The following is a 21,297-nucleotide window of genomic DNA, read 5'->3' on the forward strand; positions in this document are numbered from 1 at the left end:
ATTGAGTTCAACTCTTTTTAAAATAAATCAAATTGTTTTTAAGTTACAATTTACGTTCAGAACTTTCATAAAAAAAATACATTTTTGCTTTTTATGACAACCTGCTAATACGTGTCCATTTGATTTCGTAAAAAAGTAAGAATTATTTGTTTATTACGAGGAGATTTTTGGGGGATGGGGATGGTTACCACCCTTACATTTTAGGTAAATTGAGTGGCACCTCCTTATGAAGGTTGCCTTTTGACGTGGATATTTTATGCTTCTGATAAAAAAGTGAATCATACTAAAAACTTACCTACACAACGAATACAACCTGCTGATTTCCTTGAATGCTGAAGACACAGAAAAGTTTGAAAAACTGTTTTAGGGTTAATAAATCCCAATAATTGTTTTTAAAGCACACACAAAAAAGTAACACCTAATAAGGGTAACTCACATAGGAAATTTAGAGTAAATGTTCAAAATGTGCGCCATTTTGCTCCATGCAACAATAAAGATTTTGTTCGAATGTTTCTATTACATTATTCAACCTCTAAGGAGTTATAGCTCGGCATTCATCAATAATTCTACGACGTAATTCATCCAAATTGGCTGGCTGTGTAGCATACACTTTAGACTTTAAATATCCCCACAAAAAGTAGTCCAGTGGTGTTAAACCTGGTGATCGTGCTGGCCATTCAATTGGACCTCTTCTGCCAATCCATTGTCCTTCAAAATGATTATTCAAAAAATTTCGAACCTGCTGGGCATAATGGGGTGGTGCACCGTCTTGTTGAAAATGGATAAATTCATCTTGACATCTTGGATCCTGTTCAATTATTTCAACTATACGAGGTTCTATTGCCTCTTCAAGAAGTTGTAAATAAGAATCACCGGTTAAATTTCCATCAATGAAAAATGGACCTATAATATGATTGCCTAATATTCCGGCCCAGACATTCAACTTTTGGGGAAGTCGGGTATGTATTTCTGCGTATTGTCTTGAGTTTTCATCCGACCAATAACGGCAATTGTGACGGTTCACGCAACCATTTAAATAAAATGAGCTTTCGTCTGAAAAACAGATGTTTTAAAAAAGTCTGTTTTAAAATCTGTTTTTTCGTTAATCAGCTGCTGCGCCCATACGAACGACAACTCTCAGAAGTTGAGAAACTTGTGCGAGCTAAGGACTAACGAGGTCTTACCTTTAAACGTGTGATTCCTAACACGGTTGCAGAATCATTCCAGCTTCAACCAGATAAATTCTCTCGAGAAAAATATCTGGTCGAGGCGGGAATCGAACACACGATCTTCCGATCGTGAGTCGGACGCGGTCAATTCCACAAAGCAGCTCGGGATTTTGCATCAATCCCTCACTCATGCCCTCACAAAACTCCTGTCTTCGGTCAAAATTATCCTCATTGAGTTCATAAACAAGTTTAATTTTGTAAGGATGAAATTTGTGGTTTTCAGGGATTCTCCATGCGCTCATATGGCTTATTCCGGCCATTGCTGATAAACCTCTGGTACTTAACCTGGCTGACTTGACCAATCACTCCAATCGCATTATCGTCATTCACTATCCTTCTCTAAACATTTTTTTTTCTTATTTAAAACCGAACCTGTCTCCCTGAATTTTGTGACCAAATCCAGAACGTGATTTCTGCTTAGGTGTTTACCAGGGTTTTGCTCGTTAAATAAAATTGATGTTCTATTAGCATTTTGGTCGTTGCCAAAAAATAAATCAATAACTGAAACCCTTTCAGCAGTAGTTTAAGGCATTTTTAAACAAATAACAATACACGACCCATTCAAACAAAACAATCGAACGATGTATTGATTGTAATGGGTATTGATTTAAAAAAAGGGATTTTATTTAACTGATAAGAACTGCTCGAAATTTTTATTATTTAGGCATACAAGTTACCGAGTGGTCTGTCTAATGTATTATTAGCATGGCAATTTTAACTTCAAATTATCTCGAAAACTAATCGTTACAAAAATGTTATTTTAACAGAGTTGTAAAGGTATTCGAAAGACCTTTAAAACAAGGTGCTACTCGACCTACTTTCCCTATCTAAATAAGGATCGTCGGACGCACCCCTCCGAGGGGGTGCGTACTACAAAAAATCTGATTAGTCTGAAAGGTGTCCCCCTTTAATTAGAATTCGAAGTATCCGAGCTTCTTTTAAAAATCTCACTTTTTATATTAAAAAACGGCCCTGTTAAGTTTTTGTTGTTACACACTGTATATATATTCAGTTATCCTCTATAATGCACTTCCCAGAGAGTTCAGACAGCACACGTTATATAACTTCAAGAAGAAATAGAAACGGCACTTGAAATTAGTGGATAGTTCAATTAGATACCATTAATGTTGTCTTTTGAGATATGTTATTGAAGTTTTTTTCTCTTGTTTTTCTGTCTACTATTTTATATTTTACTTTTCAATTTTTTTGTTTGACTTTTAAATATTCTTTTGAAAGCTACTTATTTGAATGTCTGTGTATATTCGTGTCCTTTTAACTAGGATTGAAAATTAGTTCAAGGTGAACTTCGCCTTTCATCGTTATTTTTGTTTTTGTATGTTAATATTCTTATCGATGAATAAAGCCGATTATATTATTATTAAATGTACCAAAAATTGATTCAGCAGCAGCCGGCACTGCTCAACGACAACGCCCGTCCGCACATTTCACAAATCACCGTGCGAAAATTAAACGAACTGAGCGTAGAAGTTCTGCCTCACAAAAACTTATATTGTCTTAAACGAATTCGCAATCCTGTTGGTCTTTTTTATATTTTAAATAACTTACATTCATTAAACGTGTCGCATCAAAATCTTAACGTCACATCTCATCAAATCCCAGGCAAATGTCGAGAAAGCGGTCAATTTTATCGATACGAAGGGGTCAACGAATCAAAAAAGGAAAATTGAATTATAAAGAACAAATCAACACATCTGAAATTGGAGAAAGTTCATTTTATATTACTTATGAATTTCTTTATTGAAATCGAAAGGAACCCCGAGGCAGCGCAGGAATTTTGTCTGGTGAACAGAGCTGCATAGGTACACTCTGATCTGTGTCTGGACTGAAAATAGACGAAGTATTCGCAAAAAGATGAGTGGAAACAGGAAAGTTAGCAAGAGGGCAAACTTTTTTTCACTATTGGGTTGCAGCAATTGATAAGTGAACTCTTTATAACTATTCTCAAGCTTTCGGTAACTTAAACTCATCGTCAGGGGTACTAGAAAATACAAATTACAAATTTTTGATAATAGAATATAATATAAATGTAAATGTACAAATTTTCGTCTAATCTTCAACCTCAGATTCGTCACTGTTGCTACCGCTATCATCAAAGTGAATTATGATTGGTTCAATATTGTGTTCAATACGGTTGTCTATATCCCACATTTTTTGCTCCTCTTTTAAAACATCCTGCATGCATTTCTTCCAGTCTTCTGCAGAAACAGTTCGAATAGCTTCTTGTAGGTGATGTTGCACGTCCACTAATTTAAATGTTCTGTTTTCTCGTGCCACATATCCTTTTACTTGCGCCCAGATTAATTCTATTGGGTTTAATTCGCAGTGGTATGGTGGTAACCTTAAAACTGTAATTCCTCGACTTAACGCCATTTCATCCACTGCGAATTTTTTATATTTGTCTGTGTGTAATTTTGTTAGCTGGAGTAGTTCTGCCTTTAAACTATCTTTGTTATATTGGATGTTCTTATTAATTAACCATTCTTGAATTGCTGCTTTTTTCCATGATTGTTTCGGTAATGGTTCTAAATGTCGACTATGGTATGGGGCATTGTCCATGACGATGACAGACCCAGGTTCCACAAGTTGAATGATGCCTTCAAACCATTTTTCAAACACCTCCGCATTCATCTCTTCATGATAGTCGCCTGTTTTCTTAGATTTAAATATTAATTCACCATTTGGTAAAAATCCACTGTCGCTTCCTATATGCGTAACTATCAGACGACTACCTTTGCCAGATGGCTGTTTTAACCCAACTGACAAACCTTCAATAAAGGCTTGTCGTGCACTTGTTATATTACCATCCTGCCATACTTTTTTGACCGTATGTCCTTGGTTAACCCATGTCAAGTCCATGAAGTACAATTTTTTTGAGCTTCCGAAATTCGTCAATTTTTCTTAGATAGTTTCTTCTCCATGCTATTATTTCTTGACATTCAATGAGAATGCTTTTCCTGTCAACTTTTCCGTACGTAAAGTTCATTTCGTGTACAAGTTTCCTAAAAGTTTCTTCACCCATTTTTGGGACCAATTCATGATCGCTAAGTGCCTCCAGAACTGTTTGTAGTGTGGGCAGCTCATTTCTGAAAAAGAAACTGTGAATAGTTCTGCGTATACTGGTTTTGGCTTCATCAACTGTGATTTTTTTTCGTCCGCTACTAGTTTTTGGCGTTTGTACGTCCCCATGAATTTCTGCTTCTCTTAGCATTTTGTAAATCGATGATTTTTGTACACCGGTATAATAGGAGCACATATCAACTAAATTTATCTTTTGTAATTGTGGAACTTAATGATGTAGAAATGCCCGGTTGGTTATTCGGAGGTACACAAGTAGAATTACAGCACATATGCACAAAGTCATCTTTTGGTGGCTGATGATCTCTTTAAAGACAGTGAAATACTCGCAGTACAATTTGTTTTTCTCTTACTGACCGAGACTCCGATCGTTTTACCTTTTTCGACGTGGAAGGCCCGACCATGTCTCCCATTTTTTGAGTAGTTTGAGAACGGTGTAGAAATATAATTATGTAACGCTTAAACACTTATTAGCACTATTATTTTCACCAATTGTTATCACAACACGTCGATTGCTGACTAACTTAACTGTAAACCGTACAATTCACGCTGTATAATTCACAAACCAATGATACGCTCATGGCTGCAAGTACATTAGTGAGGACTGCAACGATGAGATGGAAGTTACGGTGAAGTGACAAAGACAGAAATATCGTTGCGTACAGCGTTGCCACTAGTTGCAATAAATATCTAACACTATACAGAAAATAATGAATTTTAACTGATCAGTAATCAGGAAATGTATAAGTATTACTCATTACAAGCTCATTACTGATTTTTGTCATAAATAATACCTTTTAATCGTACTAGTATTGTGTATTATCTACAATTTGCCACAACCTACAACTCTACTGCTTACTATATTTTGATTCTGCTATAAACTGGTAACGTAAAATTCAGATATGACAACGCGCTTTACTCTCAATCATTATTGGTTTTACTATACCTCCTCTATACGCCCGATATGAAATATCCGAAATATTAGTTCCAACTCACATATAAATGCTGAGATAGTGCGCGATTTTCATTCACTCAATATTCATGCGTCAACTGTAAAAATGCCGATTTGAAATAAGTAACTATCAATCTTTTGTCGACTTAAAACCATGTGATGTGGCAGTTTGACGATTTTACTATCTAAAAAAAAGTCGGAGGAGAGCACAGCTCTTGATTCTCCATGTTTCCCGATGGCGTTATTCCGAATGTGGGTGACATACGATAGAAGGTCGCCTGTTGATATTTGTTTCCGAAAGCCATATTGATGATCTCTCAAGATGTTGTAGCCTTCCAAATATTTGAGGATATGGTGATTTACGATTTTTCCATGATTTTTACTCTATATTAGCTTCACCTGTATGTATGTATGTTTGTTTGTATGTATGTTTGTTTGTAACTCTCAAACTCGGGATTTCTATTGACAGAGTTATCGGCATTATTGCTTGATCTATTCGCGGGCAGATGGCGCAGTACGTAACCTCATTGATATTTTTTAATCTATTCGCGGGCAGATGCCGCTATACGTAACTTCCTTGATAGGTTGTTCAAAAGAAAATCAAAATAAAAAACATATTTTAAGAATTATAAGTGTTGGCGAAATTTTGTACTACAGATGAAATATTTAAATATTTATAATTACCCGTGATTCAGTACAGAAAAAAGTTTTGAACAAAACGGAAGATACATTTTAAAATTTAATTCGATTATTTGAAAGCAAACCAGAATTTGGATTTCAACAATGAAAACTTTATCGTAAATTGTACACCTTGAAAATTCAGTAACTCAAATATTTCATAAAATCGAAAAATTAGAATTGAGGTGCTTGACATACATATCAAATCAAAAGATTGATTTGAAAAATATAATTATTCACTGAAAAAATATTTTTAGTCCATATTTTGAATGAAACTTCAAATCAAAAGATCAAGACTGAATCGTTTTTTGAAATTATTACTGCAAATTTTCTCTTTACTTCGAAACAAATTCGTGCGCCGTCTGTTAAAGATTTATAATACTAGTGACTAGAACTAGAAATTATTTTTGCCAATAAATCGGACTAAAAAGTGAAAAATAAAAATAGTTTTAAAAAACTGAAAAACCCGCTTTCAAAGAACATCGAACTAAGTTAAAAATATTTTTTAACGGTGGGCGCTTTGTGCCAGATTTTATGTATATCAAGCGCCCGGCGCTTTTTTCACAATAATCCTAGTATTTTTCGTTCGTTATCGTCTTAAGCTTATTTAAAAAAATTACTTATAACTTTTTAATTCGATGTGCTTCAAAAGCGTGTTTTTAGTTTTTTTAACTATATTTATTTATCACTGATAACAAAGAGACTGGTCTATAGTTATTTGGAAGATTTGTCTCGACCTTCTCCTACTTTCTCATACACCCTTATGCCAAACACGAGCGGAGGCCTTTCAAAATCAAGCGCAGTAGCTTGTGATTCTGGATTGGCTTATTCCAAAGACAGGTGATATACCGATTGTCAACGAATCCATTAAACAAGTCATGACTTGTAGAATACTAGGTGTTAAGATTTGATATATAGATAGTCTCGTTCACAAGTCAAAAATGGGGAAAAATAGAGATAATGATCGGAAAAATACGTGCAATGACGCATTCGATCCGGAATAATATCTAGAAAAATGTGCAAAAACTGTTTTTTTAGCACATAAAAAGTTGGAAAAGTTGTAAAAAAAGGTCTTTAGGTTTTTGCAAATACCTCAAAAACTGTAAAGAATTAAAGAATTGAAAAAAAGGAAACTTGAAGTACCTATCGCCTCTCGAAATCTCTTTTATTTACAATTTCAATTTAACGTCGAAAATAGGCCTCCGTCTATTTTTAAAAACAATAAAATGATTTATAACAATAATTTGCGGTTCAAATCAATTGTAAATGGAATTAACACAAATATTGCCGAATAATAATGAATGAACGAATAATAATAAACAAACAAGAAAATTTTAAAAAGAGTAAAGAAAATAAAGTAATAGATGAAAAACCCAACTATTTTTAGATAAAAAATTTCATCGGTTGCATATTGAATCAATAAACGACATTTTTCTAAAGGTATATTATCATATTTGCGTTAGTTACCATGCTAGAAATAAAAAAATAGCAAAAAACGCCAAAAATTACTATTAATTCTATTAAATGCAAATAACAATCGATTAAAAATAGTTGCAAATTTGTTGAAAAGCTCATTTGACAGGTCTATTAGTTCTCTGTGAAAATGTATTCAATGTTTTCATATCTTTAATAGTTTCAAAATTATATTAATTTTTTAGTTGTCATGCAAATTTTGAAGAACATAAGTACAATAAGAAATCAAAAAAAATCTTCGCAAGTTTCAAATGTATGATTTTTTCTGTAATTTTTAGCAGTTAAAAAAAAGTATATCACACATGGGAATTTGTTTACAACAAATTGTTCAGTAAATAAAATATCATTAAAAAATATGATTTTGTTAATTTGTAGAGGAATGTCAATTATGATTCTCAAAATAGAAAACATTTTTCAACTAATCATTCAAACTTTTGAAATATAAAAAAATATTATGAATAATAAAATATTGATATTAGGATTTTTTTCTCTAAAAATCATCAAATTATATTATGAAGACAACAGAATTGATTTTTTTTAATACTCACATAGTCTATTTGTTTATAAACATTTTATAGACAAATGGCACCGAAATGTTGTTCCACTTACCGAATGTCTTTAAAGAAATATGATAATAATTATAAAAACATTATATCAATTATTCCTTTATTGTTACTATAAAAAAATAATAAACAAATTATTGAAATTTTTTTAACTTTAATGACGTGAATTCATTAAGTACACTGATAAGAGCTCCACGAAGCGAAAAAATTGTATTGGAATTATTTAAACATTTTGTATGGTCTTCAATGAAGACACAGGTCAGGTAAAATATTTTTGAGATATTTTTCCAACAAGAATGGAATTTTTATAATATTCAGAGTCCACCCTACTTAATTTTTTTATACATTTTTAAATTGATATTCAATAGTTGAAAACATTATTTTTTGTGACGTGCTCGCTTTAGATGCCGTGTCCACATTCCAAAATTCGCCCGCGGCGTTAATTGAAGTTATAAATGATAGAGATAGAATTAAGGGAAGCGGGACTTTTTTTTGGAAATGTCCTCCTCTTTAAGGATCTTTTCTTTTATTTCTTAATTCGAGATACCTGTGTCAAAGCTATTTTCTGGGTTTTTTGGCCGTGGTCAGCATGTTTTTATGGCTGACATTTCGTCAACTACTGCGGTAGACGTTATCAAAGGCGACGAGGCAACAGACGAAGTGCTCCAGTTTTTCTCACTCCCTTGGAATTTGTACCTGATTCAATTTCATTGATGGTGGGCGTGGCTTTGTTTCTTGTGGTTGGTGTGCAATTAAGAACAAGTAGCCAGATTCTACTTATGTTAATTTCCTCTTCCTTTCTATTGAAATAGTCATTAATGTTCGAATTTATTAAAAATGTTACTGTAGTCAATTTTCAAAATACATTCCTTCTTGTTCAAGAAACATTCCAGCTCGTTCAGATGTTTTTCTCGACATTTGTGGTGTAGATTTTTTTTTCTAAGAATTCAAAAGTGAGATCCCATCATTGAAGGGTGAGGGTTAGAAAATTTTCTGTCGAAAATTATTATACTTATATTCTTATCAGGGAATCCCAACCTGTAAGAATTTCTGCCGACGTGCTAAGTTTATTTTCAATTTTATGAGAAATGTGAAATGTTTGTATGCACGAAAGGTGGAGGTGGATTTTTTTGTAGAAAATGGTTATTCTGGTCGGGATTTTTATCTGAGAAGTTCGACCTGCAAATATTTTTGCCGACCTGCAAAGTTTGCTTTCAATTTTGGGAGAAATATGAATTTTTTTCACTCACGAAGGATGACGATTGGATTTTTTCTGTCAAAAATGATTAATTTGGTCGAGTTGCTTATCTGGGAGGCCCGACCAACAATAATTTCCGCATTCCTACAAGATTACAAGAGCAATGTTCACTGAAAATAATTTGTTGGCCTGCAGACCTGCAAAATAGTTCTTCCTAACTAGAAGACTGAAGTTAAGACAGATACAAGGACTATGATTTCTAAATCATCCTTTATACTTATGCATTTCGTGAACCGACCCTTATTGCTGTTTATTAAATATGATGCAAGTTTCGTCAATTCATCATATTCAAATTTCCGTATTAAAACCAGAGTCAAAAAATTTATAAGCAAATGAAAATATCATAACATAATATTCGTGTATTCACCTCATCAGCTGGAACATCTGCTGTGCCTGGCATTTCTGAACATTTGCTACCATACCAATTTCTTATCCGTTTTTTTTGTATCAAACCAAAAAAGTTCTTGTGACTGAAGGAACCTTCAAGTTCTTATTCAACCGTATCAACAATAACGATTCATACAATAACAGTTCATCCAAATTGCACCAAATATACAAAACACTGACGCTCAAAACACTAAAAATAATGTCAATAAAAGAAACGAATTCAAAACATAAACAAAACCGATAGAGTATACAAGCTCACATGTAGTGTCATCTAATGGAGAAAAACGACAAATCTTATTGACGTTGTAGTCAGTGACATCTAGATTTTAAAAATGGTATTACAAAAGGATGTAAACACAGAACTAAATACTTAGAATGTCCTTAGACCATTGTCTAAGACAATGACAGAACTAATCATTGTGGAAGGAGCAATTTAACCGATGATGGCACTACTCAAACAGGTTATCGGAATAACTTCAAACATAGGCTATGTGTATCATTTTTGGGTTTTGAGATATTTAATTGTGAAGTTGTGGAGGTATTATTTTCTAGTGCGTTTATTATAGACACGAGAAATTGATGAATAGGTGAAATTAAATAACTTTCACTCACTGGTAGCACAAAATAGCCAAAATATCAAAACCGCTGACAGGACTTGATTTTTATTCAATCATCTGGTTTAGTTTCAAAATGTCCGGTAGATGTCGCATCTGAACGATGAACTTCCTAATAGGTTTGTTAGGATAGACATAGACATATGTATATGTATGAGTTCCATGGGTGTTATTTATATTCTATACCACTGAACTCATTTCGTGAGTTTATTATTTAATGCACGGTTGGATATGATGAGTTGAATCAATAATTTCCAAGAATAAAATACTTCGGATTCAAATACCTTCGAGAACTTTCAAAAATCTAAAAAAATCTGTTTAAAATATGTTTTTCCGCTAATAAGCTGTCGCCCCCATACGAACGACAACTCTCAGAAGTTGAGAAACTTGCGAGCTAAGGACTAACGCGGTCTTACCTTTTAACGTATGATTCCTAGCACGGTTGCAGAATCATTCCAACTTCAACCAGATAAATTCTTTCGAAAAAAATATCTGGTCGATGCGGGAATCGACCGACTCACGATCGGACCACTGCGGTCAATTCCACATTCCAAAAATAGGCTATATCCAAATGTAAAAAAAACATAACTTTTGCAGAAGATGAAATTTGAGAGAAATCTTAAGTTTGAATTCGTTTTTTGAAAAGCAGTTGCGCAAAATTTGGAAATTGTTCAATATACATAAAAACAATTACATCCGTCGTCAATACCACCAACTTTTATGAACACCAAAAATTATATCCAGTGACGCTAGGATATTGAAAATAAATCTGATATCTGTAGAATAGCATAAGTTTCAAAAATTACGTTCTATCTCAATTACATATCACAAAGATACTCTATCCATTGTCAAAATATTAGATTTGGGATTTTGAAGTACTGGTTTTGTAATATATTTCAGTATTAACGTATATTGAAGATTCTTCAAAATTTCTAAAGACAAAATTTCTTTAGATGTCTCAAGAGCTTGAAATAATTGGATACTTTCGATTCTTGGTATTCGATTTCAATATCATCTAGTTAACCTTAAAAATTCAAACGTCATACTCATGGAAAATATAGTCTAAAATATTCTAGTTCAGTGTAATGACTGTGTTCCTGAAATAGTAAATGGAAAATTAAACCCAGAGTAGCTGAAGCGGATACCAAATAATGTATTTTAACATTAGTTTTAACAAGGAACTGAGATTTTACTTGTGAAATGTTAGATTATACTATCACACAAACTGAAATTAAAATTTCTGTAATGTTTGCATACAGTGATCCTTTCGCGCGCTGAAATGTATGTTTTGGTCTGCTTGAATGTTGGTATTTGTTGGAACCAATGTAAAAAATTGCGCCAAAAGCAATTCTGATTTTGTTCCAGTGAAACACATGGACACAGCTTACTTACTATAAGTAAGCTGTGACATGGACGTGGACGTGCACGAAAGTGACAGATGTCACAGATGAATTGTATTTATTAATAAAATCTTTACATTTCCAATAAATGAACTAATATATATTTCAACAAGATGTAAAAATAACTACTGGGAGTGAATTATGGTTTTCACAAAATTATTTGTTACCTTGAAATAACTTTCAGATTTTGACATCAAAACTAAATCATTAGGTAATAATTTTTAAAAAATGTTGAAACTCCGAAGTTGCATTACAGGAATATCAAAATTTCACAAATGTTTTACAAACGCCACGTCCAGAAAATTATCTACATCTAGTCCAAAGTTTAGTCCAATACGAGTGGGTATCAGTTCTGTTTTTGGTAAGTACTTATTGGCCACAAACATCATTAGTTCTGGAGCTCTCATGCTTATTGGAGATATATGCCAACAGGAAATAGAGTACAGACAGCGTAAACTTGAAAAGAGATATGATTATGGTCGAATGAGTAAGTTTTGTATAATCGATTTTGAAGCGACTATAAGCAAAAGACTTTATTTCAGCTCGAATGTTCATTGTGGGACTTGCTTTCGGTCCAGTTCATCATTATTATTATATATGGCTTGCCAAAGCATATCCTGCAAAGACAGCAAGAAATATAACATGGAAAATTCTGCTGGACCAATTCATTATGTCTCCAGTATGTATTGCAATGTTTTTCTATGGAATGGGATTAATGGAAATGAAACCAGTGGTTGAAAGTAACAAAGAGATAACTGAAAAGTTTCGAGAAGTCTACACGGTAGGGAACTTGAAATTCCTAAATCACAGTTTCAGGCGTCACTCCATAGCTATAAACATATACAATTTCAATTATTCTACCAATCATCGCATATTATTATATAACTATCAAAGATATGGTCTTCAAAAATGTATTATATACAAGACTATTCACATTCTTGCAGTAAGCTATAAATGAAATGTGGGAAAGTTGGGTATTATTGAGTGATACTAAATAATTTCTAGTTCTTTCGGTTCAGGAGATATATGGTTAATATTGAAAATTTCAAAATTCTATTTGTTGCTGTATGTTTTTTATTTGCAGATATGAGAAATTTGTTCACATTTTTTGTAACAGAATGTTATCAACAAATTTTGATACACGATATCCAACTTGGGGTATCCTCAACTTTGGAATATCAAATGAGTAGTGACCTGTATTTTGTGAAGTAGTTTATTGATTGTAAATGGTCATATAATATTGTGAAATTTAAGTGATCTTGATACTCCTGGGAAGTTTGGTAATCACCAATTTACTTCCACAAATTTCAAAAATACCCAAAGTTCCATGTCCAGCTCCATTTTAACTCTTGTGGTATTTCAAAACAGCTTTTTGATATATAACAAGTTTTTCAAAGTATGGTGATTGAGTAACAATTAACAGTCTAGATTACATTGTCATTAATATAAAAGTTCTCTCCAGTACAGTTCTAGAGATGTTGGTCTCTCAGATCACTATGCTAAAAAAATTATGTGGAATGAATTGAATTAGACAACTTGTAAAACAAAGTATGTCATCACTCTGATGATGAGCATTTCTTTTCTAAATTCAAATCTTTAATAAGGGCAGAGACTTGTTCTTACAAAAAGGAAGAAAGTGTTGATGTCATGTTTGATAACTTGTTCATACATTTTCAGTGATTATATTACGCAACAATTCATAAACAGAAAATTGAGCCAAGGTAATCCTCTAAAAGTGAGAAAATATGATTTCCAAGAGGGAATCATATTTTCAAATTAACTGCATGCAAATAATCCAATTATTTGCAAGGAGCAAATTGACAACAAAATTTCCTGTATAAAAAAGATTTACTATTCTAATTCAATTGCCAGCTGTGATAACAAGGCAAAAACTCTTTGGATTATGGTAAATGTGGAAACCAACCGTATCAAACAAAAACAGGAAATCACTTTAAAATTGATCGTGAAGTAATATCAAATATTAAACAATTGAAGAGTACTTTTGGGAGTTATTCGTAAAATCTGTCAGAGATAAACTAGGCCTACATACAAAATCAGTTACTACAATTCCTAGTTCTGTTTTTTGATCCAGTAACCAAATATGACGTCAAATCTGTCATGATTCAAAAATATATTTTCTGTTAGCTTAGTTAAGATAGCAACAAATATTCTGAAAGAGTTTGTTGACGATATTTCACGGACATCAACCTTTACTTCAAACCACTCGGTCATCAGTGAAGTGTTTCCAAGAAATAATTCTCCAAAGCAGTTCCTATCCTTGAAAAGAGATAGGCCCAGTATGTGTGGAAAAATACAGATTGATATGTCTTTTGAGTTGTCTTTTTGTAGCCATGGAGTCATGGAAATATCAATATGGAATCAAATAACATATATCTAGCTGAACATGAATTATTAACCCTACATCAGTTTGGGTTTCGACTTGGTTACTTTGTTGAGACGTTTTAGCAGATCTTTTGCAATATATTTATTCTAAGTAAACCTACAGAATCAAATACAAATCCAAATCGCATATAAACAATATCAATAAAAAATAGAGAAAATACAAAAAAGAAAAAAATGATCACAAAGCATAACAAAACAAATTTGAAACAAAATTAAACTAGCAACTGGGCAAATTAACTATATCAAAAGTTATTGATTTTCTGAATAGCTTGCTTTTTGAACTGGGCAAAAAAAGTTGTGATGTTGGGGGGATGGGAAGTTTTCAGTATAGCTTCTTCGCAACCTTGTAGTGAAAGCAGTAATTCCATAATTGGTTCGATGATTTTGCATATAGAAAAATCGTCTTTGACAGGTGGTTCTGACATCTTCAGATATATGAAAATATATCATGGCAAGTTTATGCCTAACCTTAAGAGTTTGGAGGTTGACTATTGTAAGCCTAGCTTGGACATCAATTTCGTGAAAACACAGTCTTATTTTCCAATCTAAGAATTTTGTGAAACGCTCTTGTTCTATTTCTAAACTTAATGACTTATACAACGCTCATCATAAGTGTTACCCCCCTATCTAACTCGTCACTGGACTCTTGTTAGGGAAATCGCCGAGACACGTCGATTTTTGATTTCTACAATGTACATTTGAGTATGAACAGTTCACCCCTAATTTCATCCCTTACTAGAGGGAAGCAACCCTTTCGAAAAAGTTAAATAGCATGGGGTGGTGAGTGACAGCTCATTTGATTGAGGGTTTTATTTTCTATTCAACCGTGCAAGGAATTACACCACAAATAGGAAGGCAACTAAACTAACACTAACTCTTTCTGTTTTTATTTCTTGGTGTCATCGGCATCGACTACATTGGTCATTAGCCTCGCGTCCTGAGTAGGCAATCTTAATAACTTCCCGAGCCACCTAGGAAGCATCATGGCTATTCTCAGTCCGTCAGCCATGTGATGTTGCAGCATCATCTCAACTTCAACTAGATAAATTCTCTCGAGAAAAATATCTGGTCGACCTTCCAGTAGTGCTGAATTAATGGACTTGTGTTACGTTGGCAAAAGTCCAGTGATTCAAATGGCCTTATTTCAATTAAATTGAATACTTACTCACTGAGATATTATAGTTTTAAATAGACTCATAAACCTAACCTAACCTAAGGTTATGAATTATTCGTTTGGAAACAGCACTGCAGTTGACATTAGTCAGTTTGCTGTTTAGATCCTGTACCCTGTACTAAGTGATTTTTCGCATTTTGTTGTCTAAAGAGACATCTTTTTGACTTGAAAGAAATTGCATATTGAAAGAACTTGTAAATAATTAGCTATATGTTATAGCATATGTAATAACTTACTGGAACTACACCAAAAACATAATAATGAAAATAGTATCAACCAACTATCCCTTCAGAATTCACGATTATCTTATCAAAGTATGATTCATTGAAAAATTACATTTATGTGAAGTTTTGACATTGTCAGACAAAGAAAAAGTATACCTACATGTTTTATTTCTTTTTATCAATATATATGTTTATTTCTGACCGGGATATTATAAGCTTATATCGTCATAGTTACGCTATCAATAAAGAGGGTCATAACTCCCTTGGGACATTATAGATTTTATAATTCCCTCTACCTTTCACAAGTAAAAATAAATAGAAATGAAAACTGAACCATATTTTATTTATTCACGTCATTACAAATAATAAATGTACAATTTTGAAATGTTTCCTGAAAATTACTTCCGCCACTGGAAACAATTTCTTCTTTTGTATGGCTGGAGCTTCTGTTCACTACAGTCGAGGTACCTGCCTCTTCTGATGACAAAGTAGACAACATACGCGCCGTTTTATTTCTCAATTCGATGCTATCCTCCAAATACCCCTCCGCAACCTCCGTGTCATTTTAAGTTAGTCATAGTTGCTCCTGCATTGGCTAGAGCAGTAGCAGAAGTGCGACGAAGGCAATGTCCCCCGTATAGGAAGATGAGTTTGGCAATCCTAAATACATTGCGATTTTGCTGGGGATTTTCCCAAACATGTTTTTTCCAATTGGCTGAGATGTACATTTATTTTGTCGGAAGCTCAAAAAAAATCGTTCAATACCTTTAGGACGCAAAGACATATAAAGTCTTAATAAAGGCAAAGCGGAGAACTCTTTTTTATCCACAACTGTGAATTTCTTCGATACACCAGTTTTACTTTCCGGTACGTTCACTACCATAACGGAATCCCGGTCCTCTATATCCGATATCTTCATATTCAAAAGTTCCTGACTTCTGCATCCTCCAAAATAACCCATAATCAAAACAACCTATAACAAAAAAAAGGAAATAAATACACACAAAAAGGAAAATAAGAAAAAAATTACCTTATGCAATAAATGAATATCATTAGGAGCGTCCTTTAGGAATCTGATAACATCTTTAGGAGATAAAACAGCAGACTTTTTCGGCTTATACCAGTTCTTGAAAATATGCCAGAAATACAGTTTCAGTGACATCTTTTGGCATAACATTTTTCCGTGTCAGCCAGTCCAGATATATCTTGTATTCTTTTTGGTATACGGCTTCACTTTTCGATGGAATTAATGATTCTCTTGCTTGTTCAGCTTTTTTCAAAATATCCTCCATTATATTTGGGCTAGAAAACACGTTTTCACCGCAAACAGAGCTTGATAACAAAGTTCTGTTTATAAACAAGTAACATAGCAACAACCTAGCAACAAGAAAACTCTACTATAATCAACGGTACCTGATTCAAATATACCGGGAAGGTAATGAATTGGTACATTTTTCCGTTTCAAAAATGAACAAAATTTTATTGAAATCGGTCAGAAATAAAATTATCTATGTACCACGGGAATTAATGAGCCTTAATAACCTCAGGCAATTGCTGTCCCTCGGGCCAGAGGCCCTCGGGACGCAAACTTTGCCATCGGTAATTAAGGCCCTCCTAATTCCCTTGATACATAAATAACTATTAATTAATCATTTCATACCCATTTCTACTGTAAGTATAATTTTATAATGTTATTCAAAGAAAAAATCCATAACTTGGTTAATTATAGGCCCTGAAGAAGCTTCTCATAAGAAGTAAAAGCTTGGAAAAGTAAAGCAACTAAAGTTTCCATTTTCATTTTTGACTGAGGGCCCCCTTTAATCCATTATCCTGTACATTTCTCCAGTTGCTAAGATAAACCACTTCATATATATAAAATTGAAATAAAATAGAAATGGATGTTTAATTAAGAAAAGAGAAATGAAACTTTCTGTTACTGCAGTTTCGTCCTATACGGACATTTTCAAACTTGTACAATAAACTAACAATGATTCATTACATTAGCCATTATATGCCACCCCTGAAGGTACTAATAGAGGTACTTGGCTTGATTAAGTACCTGAATTTACAGTTGACAATGCGGATCTACCAATTTAAAAACTGCTAATGGCTAATGTAATGAATCATTGTTAGTTATACAATATACAATACAATAAGTTTGAAAATGTCCTTATAGGACGAAACTGCAGTAACGTTAGTTACTTATAAAAGTGGTAAAAATCTTAAAAAGTTTAATTTCTCTTTTCATCATTATGATTTCCTACCACGTAGTAACGGCTACATCCATCAATTTATAGATATTTAATTCTTTACTTTTGTTTTCAGATGGACTGGATAGTATGGCCACCTTCCCAGTTTGTTAATTTCTATTACATTCCTATTAAGTATCAAGTAGTTTATATTAATGCTGTTACTATGTTTTATAACATATTTCTATCCTACATCAAACACAGGGACATGGTAGAGGAGCAAATATAACATATTTCACTTGTTAATGCAAAAACATACTGAGATTTCATAGATTATCTTAAAAAATGGAGTTTTTCAGGACAGTTTTGTAGGGACTGTTATTATATGCATAAGTTTAAAATTATATGTCATCAGTATTTGAATAGATACAGTACTTACCAAGAGACGTTGATTGAAAAAAAATATTGAAATAAAGACTTGTTTTCGTTAGTATGTCTTACAATTTAAAAAACTCCCAGTATTTGAACACACACACACAAAGAGTTTGACAAAATTATAGTCAACCCCGTTTATTGTAAAGTTTTCAAATGTCATTAAATATTTATCTTTTCATTTCCATGAAATTATTTTCCAGCAGCTTGACTGCAATAACCTTTCTTGATTTTATATAGTTTCTAGAAATATATGGGTTTGTTCTCCAAGAGCTTTTCAAATTTCTACCGACGCATTTGTCGGTGTTAAATATTAGTGAAATCACTAACGCAACGCCGATATAAAATCTTGGCAAACAAACTTAGGAGTCACACCAATAGGTGTTCGGCAGAGCCGTATTCTTACCATTAGACCTGAAAGATCAGTTACCATACAAACTAACCCTTGCGAGTTGCGGTGGATGTCGAATAGACCCACTCTCTTTGGATCTAACCTAACCTAGATACAGCAAGACGACCCCAAATACATCTCATTTTTTATCCAAAATCAGGCTATTCAAAAGTGACATAGCATTTATCAAGGGTATTCAGTTGGATCAGCAAATAGCTCAAGAAATGTACTTGCTTTGTATTCATTCTACATAAGAGGTTCTAGTTTTACCTTTTATTAGAATAAGGGCGTCAACTGAAAATGAAGTAATAGTGAATTAGCTATATTTTTTGACAGGTTTCATAGAAATGTATACAATAACAGTTTTTAATATCATTTGCCATAAATTTGTCAGTACAACGTTGGTACGCCTCTGGTATCCTTAGCACAAGAGGTTTTACTTTTTATAAGATCAAGGGTGTCAACTGAAAATGCAGTTATGGTCAAAAATAGTCAGGTACATTTTTTCTAATAACAAGTTTCACAGAAATGTATACAACAGTTTTTGAATATGACTTGCCATAAGTCTGTCAGTACAACATTGTTACGCCGCTGGTACCTGCTTATAAAATATAACTGGGCTCAGCGGTCCAACTATTAGCAAGACGTTAGCTGTCAAAATGACAAACAGATTTATTTTCGCTGCGACTAATTTTTCGAATTATTTCTACAAAGTGAAGTATTTCTGGTGGATGATCAGCCATTCGCCAGAGGTTAATCTCTCTTATTAGTGTGAGTGTTAGTTAAGCGAGCAAGAACCCTCCAGAACTCTGGTGAGTGCGTCCAGATATATCACTTCACGAGACTGTTCACAATATTATCGCCTGCCCTTGGAAAATCTAAGGGTGTGAGTTGTTCCGATCGTACTCCGAGGAGAGTCTCCTCCTCCGGCAAAAAAGAAGCATAGACTTCCAAAAGATTTTCCTCCGCTTCCTCCTTCTTCGAAGCCAGCCTCTCAAACAACGAGAAACACCGGCGCAAAGCCAAATAAGACAAACAAAAAAGCACCTAAATTATGTGATAAAGCACTAAATTTCTCGGAAACCGAGATATCAATAACTAATGAGCGATGGCTCTGAAATGGGTGAAAAGTCTACTTCTACTGTACAGGGTGACCCAAAAAACCAGACTACCCAAAACGACGAAACCAATCAGGTTGGAAATCCCACGGAACAGGGAGTTAGCTCCCCTCTCCCTCCGCGCCCTGAGATGTCCCAAAACATCAAGAAAACTAGCGTTCCCCCAAATGTCGTTTGAGAGAAGGACAAGTGGGTTCATTTCACGAAGTCGGCTACCTTTCACAAAGTCAACTATACGAAAGTAGTAAACCTGGCTGACGACATTAAAGTTCTGCCTTCTTCGATCGAGGACTACAGGAGTATGTCCAAATTATTGGTGAGGGAGAAAATCCCTCATCAGACGTATACCCTTCCTGAGGACAGGCAAATTAGAGCCGTCTTCAGAGGAGTCTCGGAACACCTGGAGATCGCTGACATCGAAGGCGCCTTGGTGGAAAAAGGTTTCCAGCCATCATCTGTCTGCAGGATGATGCGTGGAAACCGTCCGCTCCCTCTGGTTTTGGTTCAAGTAAGCCAAAATTAGAAGTATATCTACGACGAACGGGACCTCCTTAATGTCAAAATTAAAGTTGAGCCCCAACACCAGAAGACACTGGTGGGGCAGTGTCAGCGATTCGGACATAGCCAAAGGAACTGTTTAGCCATTCCTATCTGCGTCAAGTGCGCCGGCAGACACCTTTCAGGTGAGTGCAAGAAGCCAAGATCAGATTCTCCAAAATGCAATAACTGCAAAGGGGTGCATACTGCGAACTACCGCGGTTGTCCTGAGTTCCCCAAGGTTCGAAGGAGGACCAAGGTAGTTGCAAATGCCCTCCGAAATGCACCCACACCTGGGAGGCGTCCTGCCAGAGCATCTGGTACACGCCAGGGTATGAGCTACGCAAGAGCGGTAACATCTCCGCCAGGCCGTCCGCGGCTCCCTCTAGTCTCGCCCGTCGAAGGTTAATGACATCTGCTCCGCCCTGGACCAAATGAAGAAACTCTTCATTCAGTTTCCGTACTTGAAAAAATGCTAACTGGAGCGTGTTAATGGCTAGACAACCTACATTGCCTAGCTCTCTTAAGGTTGTATTTTGGAATGCCAATACTATTTCAACCAAAAAAACATGATATTGAGAACTTCCTGACAGAACATAACATGGATGTTGCACTTGTGCAGGAAACCAACCTATACAATGAACCTTTTGATATTCCAAACTACCGTTTCTACCATAGAGAACGTGTTGGATGTGTTGGAGGAGGAGTTGGCATTTTTGTCAAACGTATTCTTCCTCACGTACAATTCGGCATTGACTCGGACAAGGTAACACGGCACGGAAGTCGTGAACTCCAACTGAAAAGAGGTCGTCATAGACTAATCTCAGTTAACAACCCTCCGCGGAATCGTCTACTTCCAGAATCACTAGATGAACTGCTGATGTCGACAGATACCTCACAATTGCTGCTGGCGACTTCAACGCCAAGCACAATCTGTGGAGCAGAATCACCAATGCGAACGGCTGAGCGCTCCATGCGTATGCTGGAGCGCTCGGGATATCGTGGGGATAATAGACCTTGATAGTGCTTGATATCGCACTACTCAGGAACGTCTCTTTGTCCTGCGAAGTGTACACTTTGTCGGAACTTGACTTAGATCATAATCTAGTCATCCTGATGCTGGGTGATGATACCCATCCCCAGGATTATCGCAAGAGATCATCTACGGATTGGAAAGCT

At 34.5% G+C, this 21,297-nt stretch overlaps 2 protein-coding genes across 2 annotated transcripts in view; one reads left to right on the forward strand and one right to left on the reverse strand.

Annotated features, from left to right (window-relative positions):
* The window catches only part of LOC111514603 (protein FAM107B), a 198,915-nt gene extending 189,051 nt beyond the window's left edge, over nucleotides 1-9,864 (reverse strand). The window contains exon 1 of the mRNA XM_074180292.1: nucleotides 9,617-9,864. Within this exon, the coding sequence (XP_074036393.1) occupies nucleotides 9,617-9,649 (33 nt within the window). The 5' untranslated portion in view covers nucleotides 9,650-9,864. The remainder of the gene's footprint in view (nucleotides 1-9,616) is intronic.
* Nucleotides 9,865-11,662: 1,798 nt separating this feature from the next.
* On the forward strand, nucleotides 11,663-18,130 carry LOC111514440 (mpv17-like protein 2). Its single transcript, XM_074180294.1, has 3 exons — nucleotides 11,663-12,137; nucleotides 12,193-12,431; nucleotides 17,777-18,130. Exons 1-3 carry the CDS (start codon nucleotides 11,879-11,881, stop codon nucleotides 17,927-17,929), a joined length of 651 nt encoding a protein of 216 aa, XP_074036395.1. The 5' UTR covers nucleotides 11,663-11,878; the 3' UTR covers nucleotides 17,930-18,130.
* The last annotated feature ends 3,167 nt before the right edge of the window (nucleotides 18,131-21,297 follow it).

Source organism: Leptinotarsa decemlineata, unplaced genomic scaffold (assembly GCF_025532065.1).
Source record: "Leptinotarsa decemlineata unplaced genomic scaffold, Ldec_3_MD MMD2_tig00026294_RagTag_RagTag, whole genome shotgun sequence".
Taxonomy (NCBI): domain Eukaryota; kingdom Metazoa; phylum Arthropoda; class Insecta; order Coleoptera; family Chrysomelidae; genus Leptinotarsa; species Leptinotarsa decemlineata.